The sequence below is a fragment of the Meles meles genome, chromosome 2 (genome assembly GCF_922984935.1).
Source record: "Meles meles chromosome 2, mMelMel3.1 paternal haplotype, whole genome shotgun sequence".
NCBI lineage: Eukaryota > Metazoa > Chordata > Mammalia > Carnivora > Mustelidae > Meles > Meles meles.
Window position 1 is genome coordinate 154,075,660 of NC_060067.1, and position 14,996 is coordinate 154,090,655.

A 14,996-nucleotide genomic window follows, 5' to 3' on the forward strand; every position below is an offset into this window, starting at 1 on the left:
TATAATTATTTATTTCCAAAACTCTCATTCTGTCCACACTGGGATATCTTCCTTTCCAACTTGCAGAGTGCTCTGCATGTAATGATGATCATTCAACAAATGTTAAGTTTTACAGAGAAACACTTAAGTGCCAATTGAATGTCACTGGGAAAGGCCCAAAGATCATCATCTTTGTCACAGAAAACAGATGCCAGTGAGAGGCTGACATGTTTTCTTGACTGAGCATTACTACAATGCACTGCTTCTAAGAGCACCTTTCTTTGATCAACTTCTTCACCCAAACATAACTAAATGTCCCCTGGTAACTCCACATTCTCTGTAACAACCTCAACTCACTTGACCTCTGACCTTACAGACACTATTCTTACATCTATTAAGCCACAGGCTGTGGTTATTATGGGTTTCTTCCTCATCACGGTTGCACTTCCTTAAAATCTGACTCAGAAACTGTGCAATGGACAGATTTCCTCAGATATGTCCTTCCTTCCTAGGTTCAGTTATGACGGAAGAGTGAGAACAGCATTTTCTTAGGCTTTCTAATACTTTTGAACCACTTCTCTTTCAAAGTCTATGCCATCAAAGGGGACACTCTTTTTCTCTGGGAATTTTTAAAATTAACTATCCTAAAGTTCAGGTTTTAAATCTCTGATTATGCTTCTCCCTAACTTCAGAGCCTAAAAGAAAAAACAGCTAAATTCTGCCTGAAATGTGTCTTGTTTTTTAAAAAGAAAGGAAAAAACAAAAACAAAAACAAAAACCCTACTTGATTAAGGATACCAGTCTGATATTAAGTAACTTAATTTTCCTTGCATATTTTTTGTTTGTGGTTTTGGATATATCTGAGAAAGGCAGTATGAGCCAGACATAGGTGCATTCGACAATGCTTCCCTGCCCCAACTCAGCCTTAAATGCAAAAGCCAGAACTGGCTTCAGGAAGCCACTCAGTGTGACTAAAAATAAAGTCACAAGGACAATAACTAGATAAATAGATAAAAGCACAAAGACAATCACTAGATAAATAACTCTCTACCAGAGTTCAATATAAAAAATTTCACTTGAGTCAATTTCTAAGTGTGTATCAGTCCACAATGCTGTAACATTAGAGTTTCCAAAGTCCTTTACCCTTTGGGATCAAGAAGGTCTCTAACTTTTTCATTATAAATTTCCATATAGGACACTTCTACTTTAAAACTCTGCTCTTCATTTTCCTCTTTCTGAGTTCGTTCAAAGAGTCCACTACAAAGTCTTGGAATTAATCCAGGTTGGTCAGCTGTGCCCATCATGGTATAAGATTTTCCAGATCCTAAAAAGTGGAAATCATAGTTATTACTGTGTCTGAGAAGTTTAAATACATAACCCTCTTTCCATTGCTCATAAGCACTTAGCAAAATGCCCAAAAGAAAATAAAAAATATACCCAAATAAAATGACGAGACTACTAAATACAGAAGCTTTCCTATTAACACATGTAAAATCTCAAGTAAACATCTTTTAGGAAGAAAATAAAAACATTCTTTAACCATCTTCACACTTAAAAAAAAAAAAAGTACCTAAAACAACCAAAAAAACAGTGCGGTCTGAGCAGCTTTCTAAAATTAACTGGGAAGATCCATATGATGAATACTATTGTGACTGTTCCCAACCACTAATCATAGCACAAAAAATACACATTATCCCTATAGGCCCCAGAGCAAAGTCACTTACTACCCTCTGGCAACCGTGTAGAAACCAAAGAGTAATCTTCTTTTTCTACTATAAAATTATTTTCTCCATTGTGCCAAAAATATGTATTCATTAAAGAAAAGTCAGAACACACAGGAAAGTAGAAAGGAAAACATTAAATCACGTATACTCCAACTTAAGAACTCTTTTTCTTTCTTTAGTAGCAATGCTTTTATAAAGATATTTTTAATCATACAAATTGCTGCTTTTATCACTTGACGCTTTATCAGTGCCTAATAACTAAAACCAAAACACCAATTCTCAAGGACTAGGCCTTTTCTATGAGTTTTTGATGTTAACTCATTGTGACAACCCTATAGGGAAGGCCTATGCTCACCAACATTTTATAGGTAAGGAAACTGACATGTAAGTTTCACAGGAGCTGGGTTGGAGACGGCCTACCCTGGCTCAGAATCCATGCTCTTTTAACCACATCACATATTGCCTCTTAAAAAATATCAGAAGCATTCTTCCATAAAGAACAGTTTTCAAATGGAGAAGCTATACAATAGTTTTCAATTGGAGAAGCTATAGGATATACCCTTATAAGAGTGACTCCTTCAGTTTAAATAGATTATAGATTTTCTTCCCTGGTAACCACAGAGGTACAGAAGTCAAATGCTCCTTATCAACTGTAACTGATAAGATGCTAACAATATGTATTCCCTTTGTTACTTTCTCTGTTATAATCTTTAAAGCTTAAATATATATATTTAATATTATATATATTTAATAAAAAACATATTATTATTTAACATTACCAGTCTGTCCATAGGCAAAGATACATGCATTGTAACCATCAAAAGCATTCTGAAGGATATTCTCCCCAAGGCACTTGAAAACATCATCTTGACCTGAAAGAAACAGAGAGAAAAAGAATGAGAAAGGGTATTTTTCTGATGTGTATTAAGGAGGGCACTTGCGGTGATGAGCACTGGGTGTTACATGCAGCTAATGAATCATTGAACACCACATCAAAAAATAATGATGTACTATATGCTGGCTAATGGAACATAATAAAATAAATAAATAAAACTTAAAAATAAATTAAGTAAATAAATGAATAAAAATTTAATTAATTAATTAAGAAAGAAAGAAAGAAAGGGTATTTTAAGCCAAAACTACATATGTAAAAATTTTTGGAAAACTAAAAACAACCCCCTTAAAGATATACTTTTTCAAACTATCTCCAAACAAGATTTTTAGACTTGATGAATACTTGCAAAAGCTTATGGCTTTCAAGTATTTCTAGTTAGCACATGATAGGAAATGAGTAAAAAGTTCCTGATAATATGAACTTGAATTAATAAACACTGGACAAAAATTCTCTGCAAAGCAAAAAGCTAATGAACTGCTAATTTTACAAACAATGACTATAAATATCCAAAATTTATACTAGGGACCTTCATGCACCTGAATTCAACTATATACCACCAGCTAATGTTTTATTCAATGGGTACTAGAACTTAAAACAACCATACATATCAATTTCCTCTCCTTTTCCTCAATGGTAATTTTTAATTATAGGGCCTACAATACACACCAGCTAGAGGAGGGAAGAATATCTTGAAAAAGTCTTCCGGCTTTCAATCATGAACAAAAATAATAGGTTGAAATTCTCCTCCACAGGCTGAATTAAATATGTTAATAACTGAAGTCATTTAACCTCTCTTTGAGTCTTGAATAAAACACGAAAGAACTGGATGTTGTTATGTTTGTTATACTTTGAATGCTATAAATAACATTCTGTTATGCCCCACTTCCTAGTTAATTTCCCAGATTAGTATATCATCATCTTACTTCCGATATAGAAGGAATCCGTAAGCAATCCATTGGACCAGCTAGAGCAAATTAACCTTAACTTTCTGAACCAGCTGTAGTACTACTCTGTCTCAGGACAAAAACCAATACAATATAACCCTCAATATTTAAAAGGTATTGCTTAGAAACAGGTGTCATACGCAGTTAGGAATAAAGCAAATTAAAAGGCTGTCCCTGTAGTCCTAAATTTGTGGTGTAAAGGAGCTTGAGACAGCGTTGTTGAGGAGGGTAAGAGAATAACAGAATTCCAAGCAGGCAGGAGCAGAGCCTAGACTAAACCGTATGTTTCCTTTTCCCCTTGCTCAACTTTCCTATACCAAGCTGCCTCTGTAGACCACATCACAGACATCTAAGGGAGTCAAAGTGGCTAGTGTGTGCTCCATGTCCCATGTAAGGTCTGGGAATGTGTTCGATAACATGTGTTCCCTATTAATTTACCTTTACTGTCTTATAACAAGAACAGCACACTATCAATCTCCAATTTCCCCAACAATGTAAAAACAGCAGAGGCAGGAGGAAATTCTCAATACAGTTCTTATCATTACACAAAATAATGCTATAATACTTTGTGGGAAAAAATTAAAACACCTTTTCTATAGTAGTTAATAGGATGCTGAACTTACCTGCATATTTTTCTCTGACTGATTCATCCATAGACCAGAAACAGTGATCATATGCAAACACCTTTTGAAAAATAAAATAGGGTATGTAATAAGAACAAAACCTCAACATACTTATAATATTGTAACAGTGCTATAACACTGATAACACTGTTCACAGTAGTGAAATAAAAATATCTTACTGTCTTAACAATGGAGGTTAGTTGAATTATTCATGGTACGGTTTCACAATGAACAAATAAGCATCCTATAAATGATACCAACCTTTATTTCACGTGGAAAACTCTTCACAATGTTAGGTGAAAAAAGGGGAGGTTACAAAACAGTATAATATGATGGCTATTGTATACACATATACATGCAACACACACACATAGTTACACATAGAAAGTTTATTTCTGCATGATAAGATTAATGATCTTTATCTTCTTTATTTCTATGGATTCTCTACATTTCTACTTTTCTCAGAGAAAATGAAGATTTTTTAAAAGAATAAAATGTAAAGATGATTACTATGGCATGGTAAAAGTAGTTATAAAATAGCAGATTCAAAAAATCAGAACACACCCACATGCAATATTGCATAGTTTTAAGACTGTAGAACACTGGTAAGAAAATGTCCCATATTAATAGAAAAGTTATGAAAGTCTGGACCATGATCCCATGTTTGTACCAAAATCTATACAGATAAAAAGTAGTAAGAATACACATTGGAAAATGTATTAGTGGTTAATACCACCTGGTGGGACATCACAGATGACCTCTGTTTGGATCTTTTACATTTACTACTTTCCAAAATATGCATGGTTGGTTTTTTTTGGGGGGGGGCACTCTTTTAAGTTTTTTTCACTGAATTTTCTTTTTTTGGATTTCATATTTACAATTAAGTCTCTAAGGATTTTAAGTGTAATTGTTCTTAAAGCATTTTTTTTTTTAGGGGAACCTGGGTGGCTCAGTGAGTTGTCTCTGCCTTTAGCTCAGGTCATGTTCTCAGGGTCCTGGGATCGAGCCCTGCAGGAAGCCTGCTTCCCCTTCTCTCTCTGCCTGCCTCTCTGCCTACTTGTGATCTCTGTCTGTCAAATAAATAAATAAAATCTTCCAAAAAAAAAAAAAGCCTTTTTTTTTTTTTTTTAAATTTGAGAGAGAGCAAGCATGCACAAGTAGGGGCTGGGGCAGAGGAAGAGGGACGGGAACAAGCAGACTCCCTGCTGTCTGCAGAGCCCAAGGCAGTGCTCGATCCCAGGACCCTGAGATCATGACCTAAGGCAAAGGCAGATGCTTAACTGACTGAGCCACCCCAGCGCCCCAACTGTAATTGTTCTTAAGATCATTTAAGCTTGTAGTTCAAACTCTCCAATTTTTGGATTCTGTTGCCTCTCTTCCTATTGACAGTTTTCCTCTTGGGCCCTTATATGTTAGTTTGCAAGCGCATCTGAATTGGGAGTTTGTGTTTTGTGGTTTACGTGGTTGCTTGTTTTTTTCCTCTCCCTCTGGCCACCTTTACACTGCCATTCCTAGCTGCCAAAGCCCAGATTTTGGTCCTCCCAAAGTCCAACGTCTCCAAGCCCTCCGATTTACACAGACAGCTCAGTGTTGGTGGCCAGAACCCTTTCCTTAAGCCTTCATTCATGTTGGAGCCTCACTCAAATCAGTTTTCACACGGTGAGTTCTCTGGTCCTCACCCATACATCAGGCCCCCTCTAATCTGCAAGAGAAGAACTTCTATCACCTCCAAGAAGCTGCCTCTGATCCCAAGACCCAGTAAATACTTGGCTTCAGCCCCAGCTTGCTGCTAGTCCCTGGAGTTACATTATGTTGTTTTTTAATATGAGGATATGATTTTAGTATTTTTAAAAATATTTTCTCTGGGGCACCTGGGTGGCTCAGTGGGTTAAGCTGCTGCCTTTGGCTCAAGTCATGATCTCTGAGTCCTGGGATTGAGCCCCACATCAGGCTCTTTGCTCAGCAGGGAGCCTGCTTCTCTCTCTCTCTCTCTCTCTGCCTACATGTGATCTCTGTCAAATAAATAAATAAAATATTAAAAAAAAATACTTTCTCTGTCCCTGTTGAGTTTGGAGTTGGCAGGAGATTGCATCTGTCTGAACTCACAAGGCTACCTGGACCAAAGGTCTAAAAGTTAATTTTTTAAAGAAACGAGATTAGATTAAGGTGGTATATTAAGTGTGCGTGCCTATATCCCGCTGCTACCTGAAATTAGCTCAAAATGATGCAGGGAGAGATGAAGGGAAAGGGCCAAAAGGAGGAAGAAGAGGGGAAAGGACAATTAAGTTTTTGAAAGCTAGACTGCTTGCTTTACCTACAGAGAAATTGAGACTCCCTGAAAAATAGTTGCAATGAGACCCATGAGGGACAGGACAGGGTAGAGTGGGGGCCACATGGAGACCACAGGCCAAAACACTATAGAAGAAGATGTCTCCAAAGGCAAGACCAGTTCTGGAACGACACCAGGAGAACAACTAAATGAGCAACGGGAGGACTCTGGGGGCAACCACCAGGACAACTGGTTAAAAGGACCTTAAAAGCAGGAAATGATCAGAACACTCATATCTTTGTGCAAAACAGCAGGCAGGAGAAGCGTTTGTTACCTGGAAGGGGGCAGTGATGGGAAAGCTAGGCCCAAAAGGCCAGGCGAAGCCTAGTGGCTGACAAGACCCAAGAAGAGGCAAGAGCCCTGGGGCCCAGAAGCTATCCACTGGCTGAAGCACTGCATTGTACATTACTAATGCTCTGCAAGCTTCCAAAGCTAAACATGTAATTTGTCGAGAGTGGTGGCTCACTGTGTTAGCAACACTCCCAACAGGGAGAGGAAGAAAAGGAAAAGGAAGATGGCAGGTGGTCCCAAAGGACCGTGTATCACAATTTCAGGTAGGGGCTGCTTCTCAAGATACACTTGTCAGCTGTAGTGAGAATCATTACAGCATGGTGAGAATAAATAAAGTGTGAAGTCCAAATTAGGTTTCTTCTGTTCTTTCAACTCTTGTCTCTTATAATTTTATTTAATTCTGTTCTTAACAAGGTTACATAGAAACTATCCTGCTTCTTTTTTTGTAAACTTAGCTCTCACTTCAAAGATGCCATCACCATATGTGTGTACTCAAAGAGCAAGCTCTACATGGCACTCCTCTCTCGATTATTATGGGTTTTCTTTCTTTCTTTCTTTTTTTTTTTCAATTTAGGTATTTCCTTAACAACTGCATTTCTGAATCTCAGTTCCAGTAGAGAAGCTACCATTAAAGTAACCATTACAAGAGTCGATACAGGTGCTACGCCCTGTTCATGGGCTGCTGAGGTACAAAGAAGTGAAGAACCTGATGGCTGGCAGGTGGGGAAGCTGGGATTGGAAACCAGCCTTTCTGCCAGGGGGCTGTTTATCACTAGGCTGGCTTGGCTCCATTCCCCAAATTATATGAAAGCACTGCAGCCTAGTACAAAGTTAGGAACTAATGACCACTTAGTTCTTACTTACTCACAATGCTGAATAGTCCTCTTTAAGTTCCAGCAGTTTTGCAATTATAGGAATCTTTAAATTATTATAGGAATCATCATCCAAGAATTTCCTAAAGCAGACAAACCCTTTTCTTTCTAATATTATTCCTTTAAAATTAAAAAAAAAAAAACTTTTTTCAACAACAGTAAAGGAACACACACCCAGTGCATGAAGTCAAATAACACAAAAACATAAAAGTAAAAAATAAAAGTCTCCCCATTCACCAAGCATACCTCTCCCTAGACATAACCACTATGTTAGTAATGTGGTGTTGGTCCTTCCATACTTTTTATGTCAAGTCAAAAATTTCTCTCAACAATAAGACACAACTGAATTAAATAAAACATGAACAGTTTTTTTTTTAATTTATTTGACAGACAGAACAGACAGAGATCACAAGTAGGCAGAGAGACAGGCAGAGAGAGAGAGAAGCAGGCTCCCCACTGAGCAGAGAGACCGATGTGGGACTCGATCCCAGGACCCTGAGATCATGACCTGGGCCGAAGGCAGAGGCTTAACCCACTGAGACACCCAGGCGCCCCAAAACATGAACAGTTTTTAAATGCTGTGTAACATTTCCTCACATCTTTACAGCAATCTCCAGTCTCCAGCTCCATCAAAAAAATCAGAAAACAGAAATAATCCAAAACCTTTTCAGAAAAAAGATAAAAAATTAGAAAACAGAAATAATCCAAAACCTTTTCAGAAAAAAGATAAAAGATAAAAAAATATGATTTTTATATATAAAGAAATCCAGTGCCATATTAAACTATTAAAAAACATTACACAAGTCCCCAAGAACCGTGTCTATACATATTTTAGCAACAATAGAAAATGGAATTACAATTCAACTGCAGACTCAAAAACAAAATCCCAAGAATGTAGATAAAAATCTGAATTTCCTGACGAGTTCCAAGTAATGGCAGCAAATGGTCTACTCAAAAATATAGTCCTTGTATCCACTTTGGCAAACCTATAAACTCCTTAAAAGATATAAGAACTGATGCACTCCACTGAAGTTTCTTTAGAATCTGGGCTCAAATCTAAAATAAAAGCACATTTGCCTGAAGAAACTGTGGGCCAAGGCAGCTTTCTGTTGGCCTGAGAATGTGTCCCCAGCTGTCTGGGGAACAACATAGATGAGTCTGCCTAGCACGGTACTGACCACAGTCTGGAACGACCAGTTTCGAGCCAATTCATGGTGAACAGCGGAGCACAAAAGGAATCTGTGTTGCCGTTGCCAGGAAACTGGCCGGAATTGGTCAAAGTACAAATACAGCTTTTCCATAAATCTCCAGTCCCTCCCATGCCAATAAATGAAAAATTTCGGGTTTATGAACAGGCTGACAGCTTACATTACTTTTACAAAAGTGACAAGAGAGAATTCTTTTCCGAGAAGAAAATTATCAACCCTTCAAAAATATGCATGTAAGATCTTTACAAGTATTTTTTGCATAATAAAGCAAATCTCTTACCTTTGGCTGGCTTCTGCATTTCCAAAAGAGATGTCATTGTGGACATGAAAGAAGGAGAGAGTTCAAAAAAAAAAAAAAATTTCCTTTGGTTAGAAGACAATTTGGATGGGTAAAATGATAATAAATATCATGTAAATTTTTAGTAAGAATACAAAATATTAACTTTGAAATCAAATAGCAATTTAAAATAAAGGAAAAACGAATACCTATGAACTAGCAGGGTAGAGTCCTTAATTATAGAAAACTAACTTGTATCTCTCAAGAAGAAAAAACATTATCTGAGCACTGGATAATTTTTAAAGTCCTAATATTTCTGCTTTACGTATTCTGCTTATCCTTGTATCGGTCTTGTATATATATAATTTAAATAGTCTTTACTTTTTATCATCTGACTTTGCTTCCAAGTAGTTTTCTCTGCTTTGATATAGCAGCAGCTCACTATATAGGCCCCTCTATAAAAAAAAAATTCTGGGGTCACCTGGGTGGCTCAGTGGGTTAAAGCCTCTGCCTTCGGCTCAGGGCATGATCTCAGGGTCCTGGGATCGAGCCCCGCATGGGGCTCTCTGCTCAGCAGGGAGCCTGCTTCCTCCTCTCTCTCTGCCCGCCTCTCTGCCTATTTGTGATCTGTCTGTCAAATAAATAAATAAATAAATAATCTTAAAAAAAAATTCTGCTCTGGCTAAGGAAAAAAGGTTTTATTAAAGGAACAACTAATTTTTTGCCAGTGAATTATTACTTACTGACGTACTTATTCCCTATTGATCTATCTTACCCAGGTGCTTCTAACCTCCCTCACCCCAAAACTGTGACTCATAACTCCTCAGCGTACAGAGATATAACTAAACCCAGTATACTCTGGAGACAGTTTTAAACTTAGAGAAAAGTTGCAAGAAAAGCACAAAGAACTCCGTTCACCCAAATTCACCAAGTGTTAACATTACCACAGCTACTATATCATTCCCCCCTCCGCCTCCCCTCCTCCATACACAGATAGATATACACACACACATATATAATATATATATTAGTTTCCTCCTAATCATTTGAGAGTAAGCTGCAGACATGCCCCTTTATGTGAAACACTTCACTGTCTAATTTCTTAATACAATGATGTTCACTTTCATAACCATGGTACAATGTCAAAATCAAAAATCTTAGTAATAAAGGAAAGAACTTTAGAAACCAGAGACAAAAACAATAACTTGAGCTTCAGGAATAACTGCTCTCTCTCCAAGGACCAAAATGTCAACTCAAACCTAAAACCTGAAAGGAAATTGAACACAGAAGTGTTTCCTTCTAATTGTCTATACAACTTTTGTCCCTCTGTCTCATAAAAAATTTTCTTCTAAAAAAAATTTAATACTAATTTGCATCAGATGATTTCAGGTAAGAACATGAAAACACCAAGGAAAGTCTACCAAAGAGTGACAGTTGTCCAACAGATTCTTGGGTGACAGCTGATGTGGCTGACATATAAAAGAAAATACTTTCTCTGGAATACAAAATAAGGAAAAACTTCCTGACAAAAAGACCTGTGAGATAATGGTAGAGGTCACTGACGTATGCTATCATCTTTGTTCTTTCCTTTTTTGTTTCTCCGGGCTTTGTTGTTGCTGTTGTTGTTGACTATATTCAGGGCTATTATGTTAATTTCAGGTGGTCAACTAGTGACTGCACAAGTTTCTACACTATGCTGTGCTCACTCCAAGTGTGGCTTCCATTTGTCACCACACAATGCTGTTACAGTATCACTGACTGTACCCCTGTGCTGCGTCTTTCATCCCCATGATTTACTAATTTCGTAACAAGAAGCCTGTATCTCCCACACCTCTTCACCCATTTTGCCCATCCACGCCCCCTTTCCCTCTGGCAACCATCAATTTGTTCTTTATATTTATAGCTCTGATTCTGCTTTTTGTTTATTTATTCATTTAATTTTTTTTTTTAGATTCCACATATGAGTAAAATCATATGGTTATATGTCTTTTTCAATTTTACAGATGAGAAACTTAAGGCTCAGAAAAGTTAAATGAACCTATCCAAGACACAATAACAAGCAGTAACGGGATGTCAAACTAGGTCTTCTGATTCCCAAAGTCCACATTCTTCCCCTCTTCCACACTGATCGAAACAGCCTCGTCAAGTTTCTTCTAGACTTAATCTATGAGTCATACATTAACAACTGTTCTTGCTAACAGAAACCTTTCTCAATGTATTAATTTCCTTCATGCTAATTACTACCAATAAAAGGTTACCACCTAGTGCTTATGCCAGTGTAAGTTTACTTAAACTCCAGACTGTCTTTTCTGAGGGAAAAATAAAATATTTAGTATGATATTTCAAGTTTAAATAAAATATTCTATGCAAAAATCAGCTCTTTCTAAGAGATAATCAACAAATACAAAATTCAATAATACAGGATACATCACAGAAGAATCCATGAGACTAACCTGAATTCAGAACCTAATAATAAAAACAGAAACAAACCAGTAGATTAATTACAGAGCTAAGTTTCCAGCTAGGGATTCTGGTGACTACATCAGTCAAGCTCAAATAACCTAGAGAGCCACTGGAAACCCAAAGATGTAATTACAGCTCCACACAAAAATAAGTAAGTAAATTAATTAATGAAACAAAACCTTTCAAGGTATAGTTGCAATCCAATATGGTAATGGCTAACTTCTCCCCAAATCCCTTATTTAGAAACCTTAGCTATCCAGCTTACAGCAGAGATTCAGGAAGCAAAGAAAACCAGTTCTGATCAATCAAAAGAGCCATCACAAAGTAAAAACATGAAAGTCTTAGTTTCTATCAGCTGAGTTGAATTACTTTTTGTTGTTGTTGTTGCTTAACTTCATTTTAAATCCTTCAGGCTCACAAAACATTCCAAAAAATAGTACAAAGAATTCCTGTGTATCCTTCACCCAGCTTCCCCAAATGTGGATGTCTTATATAACCACAGTCATTATGATCAAAACCAGGGAATTAACTATCAACACAAACCTTATTAAACAATCTAGAGCGAACCTTAAACAAACGTTTTGCCAACTGTATCCCACTGATGATCCCTTTTCTGGTCCGGGATCACACCTTGCATGTGGCTGTCTGTTTCCTCCCATCTGGGACAGTCTGTCTCTCATGACCCTGACACTTGACGAGTACTGGCCAATAATTTTGTAGAATGTCCTTCAATGTGGGTTTCTCTAATACTTCTTTTTTTTCTAATGCTTCTTGCCTGAAAATCTTGCTTGCAACAATTACTGTTTCCCAAATGGTGACTGTCTAGTTACTGGAGATGTTAACAGCCCAGGTAGATCGACATGGATAGATGTGCTTTTTAGGAAGAGGTAAACTTGGGAAACAAATGATTTAGTTGCACAGTTTGAGTAGAACAGTAATTTATGGAGAAGCTACTCATCTCCTTCTTTTTACTGACTTGGTTTATGGGTATAGCTTACTTCTCATTTAAATAATACTTTACATCATAAAATTAAGTCCAATTACTCTTTTTTTTTCACATTACTGGCTGCATTTATTAAATCATGACATTCATTTTACAATACTTTGAGTGATTAGTACTATATTCAATCCATGGTTTTTTTGTAAGAACCTTTGATGTTTATTTTTTTTGTTTTGTTTTGTTTTGTTTTTTTGTATTTCTTTTTTTTTGTTTGTTTGTTTATTTACAGCATAACAGTGTTCATTGTTTTGGCATCACACCCAGTGCTCCATGCAGTACGTGCCCTCCCTATTACCCACCACCTGGTTCCTCAACCTCCCACCCCCCCCGCCCCGCCCCTTCAAAACCCTCTGGTTGTTTTTCAGAGTCCATAGTCTCTCATGGTTCATCTCCCCTTCCAGTTTCCCTCAACTCCCTCTCCTCTCCATCTCCCCATGTCCTCCATGTTCTTTGTTATGCTCCACAAATAATTGAGACCAGATGATACTTGACTCTCTCTGCTTGACTTATTTCGCTCAGCATAATCTCTTCCAGTCCCGTCCATGTTGCTACAAAAGTTGGGTATTCATCCTTTCTGATGGAGGCATAATACTCCATCGTGTATATGGACCACATCTTCCTTATCCATTCGTCCGTTGAAGGGAATCTTGGTTCTTTCCACAGTTTGGCGACCGTAGCCATTGCTGCAATAAACATTGGGGTACAGATGGCCCTTCTTTTCACTACATCTGTATCTTTGGGGTAAACACCCAGCAGTGCAATTGCAGGGTTATAGGGAAGCTCTATTCTTAATTTCTTCAGGAATCTCCACACTGTTCTCCAAAGTGGCTGCACTAACTTGCATTCCCACCAACAGTGTAAGAGGGTTCCCCTTTCTCTACATCCTCTCCAACACATGTTGTTTCCTGTCTTGCTAATTTTGGCCATTCTAACTGGTGTCAGGTGGTATCTCAATGTGGTTTTAATTTGAATCTCCCTGATGGCTAGTGATGATGAACATTTTTTCATGTGTCTGATAGCCATTTGTATGTCTTCGTTGGAGAAGTGTCTGTTCATATCTTCTGCCCATTTTTTGATATGATTATCTGTTTTGTGTGTGTTGAGTTTGAGAAGTTCTTTATAGATCCTGGATATCAACCTTTGTCTGTACTGTCATTTGCAAATATCTTCTCCCATTCCGTGGGTTGCCTTTTTGTTTTGTTGACTGTTTCCTTTGCTGTGCAGAAGCTTTTGATCTTGATGAAGTCCCAAAAGTTCATTTTCGCTTTTGTTTCCTTGGCCTTTGGAGACATATCTTGAAAGAAGTTGCTGTGGCTGATATCGAAGAGGTTACTGCCTATGTTCTCCTCTAGGATTCTGATAGATTCCTGTCTCACGTTGAGGTCTTTTATCCATTTCGAGTTTATCTTTGTGTACGGTGTAAGAGAATGGTCGAGTTTCATTCTTCTACATATTGCTGTCCAGTTTTCCCAGTACTATTTATTGAAGAGACTGTCTTTTTTCCATTGTATATTTTTTCCTGTTTTGTTGAAGATTATTTCACCATAGAGTTGAGGGTCCATATCTGGGCTCTCCACTCTGTTCCACTGGTCTATGTGTCTGTTTTTATGCCGTTGAGATCAGGAACACGAAAAGGATGCCCACTCTCACCACTCTTGTTCAACATAGTATTAGAAGTTCTAGCAACGGCAATCAGACAACAAAGAGAAATAAAAGGTATCCAAATTGGCAAGGAAGAAGTCAAACTCTCTCTCTTCGCAGACGACATGATTCTTTATATGGAAAACCCCATAGACTCCACCCCCAAACTACTAGAACTCATACAGCAATTCAGTAACGTGGCAGGATACAAAGCCAATGTACAGAAATCAGTGGCTTTCTTATACACTAACAATGAAAATACAGAAAGGGAAATTAGAGAATCAATTCCATTTACTATAGCACCAAGAACCATAAGATACCTGGGAATAAACCTAACCAAAGAGGTAAAGGACCTGTACTTGAGGAACTACAGAACACTCATTCATTCAAAGAAATTGAAGAAGAGGGCGCCTGGGTGGCTCAGTGGGTTAAGCCGCTGCCTACGGCCCAGGTCATGATCTCAGGGTCCTGGGATCGAGTCCCGCACCGGGCTCTCTGCTCGTCAGGGAGCCTGCTTTCCCCTCTCTCTCTGCCTGCCTCTCTGTCTACTTGTGATCTCTCTGTCAAATAAATAAATAAAATCTTTAAAAAAAAAAAAAAGAAAGAAAGAAATTGAAGAAGACACAAAAAGATGGAAGGCTGTTCCATGCTCTTGGATTGGAAGAATAAACATTGTTAAATTGTCTATACTGCCTAGAGCAATCTATACTTTTAATGCCATTCCGATCAAAATTCCACCGGTATTTTTCA

At 37.6% G+C, this 14,996-nt stretch overlaps 1 protein-coding gene across 2 annotated transcripts in view; it reads right to left on the reverse strand.

Moving 5' to 3' along the window:
* The window catches only part of KIF13B (kinesin family member 13B), a 201,938-nt gene that overhangs the window by 131,222 nt on the left and 55,720 nt on the right, over positions 1-14,996 (reverse strand). For both annotated transcript variants that reach the window (XM_045990711.1, XM_045990703.1), the window contains exons 3-6: positions 9,146-9,158; positions 4,166-4,226; positions 2,483-2,575; positions 1,123-1,303 (exon numbers count right to left, since the gene is read on the reverse strand). In XM_045990711.1, the coding sequence (XP_045846667.1) occupies positions 1,123-1,303; positions 2,483-2,575; positions 4,166-4,226; positions 9,146-9,158 (348 nt within the window). The remainder of the gene's footprint in view (positions 1-1,122; positions 1,304-2,482; positions 2,576-4,165; positions 4,227-9,145; positions 9,159-14,996) is intronic.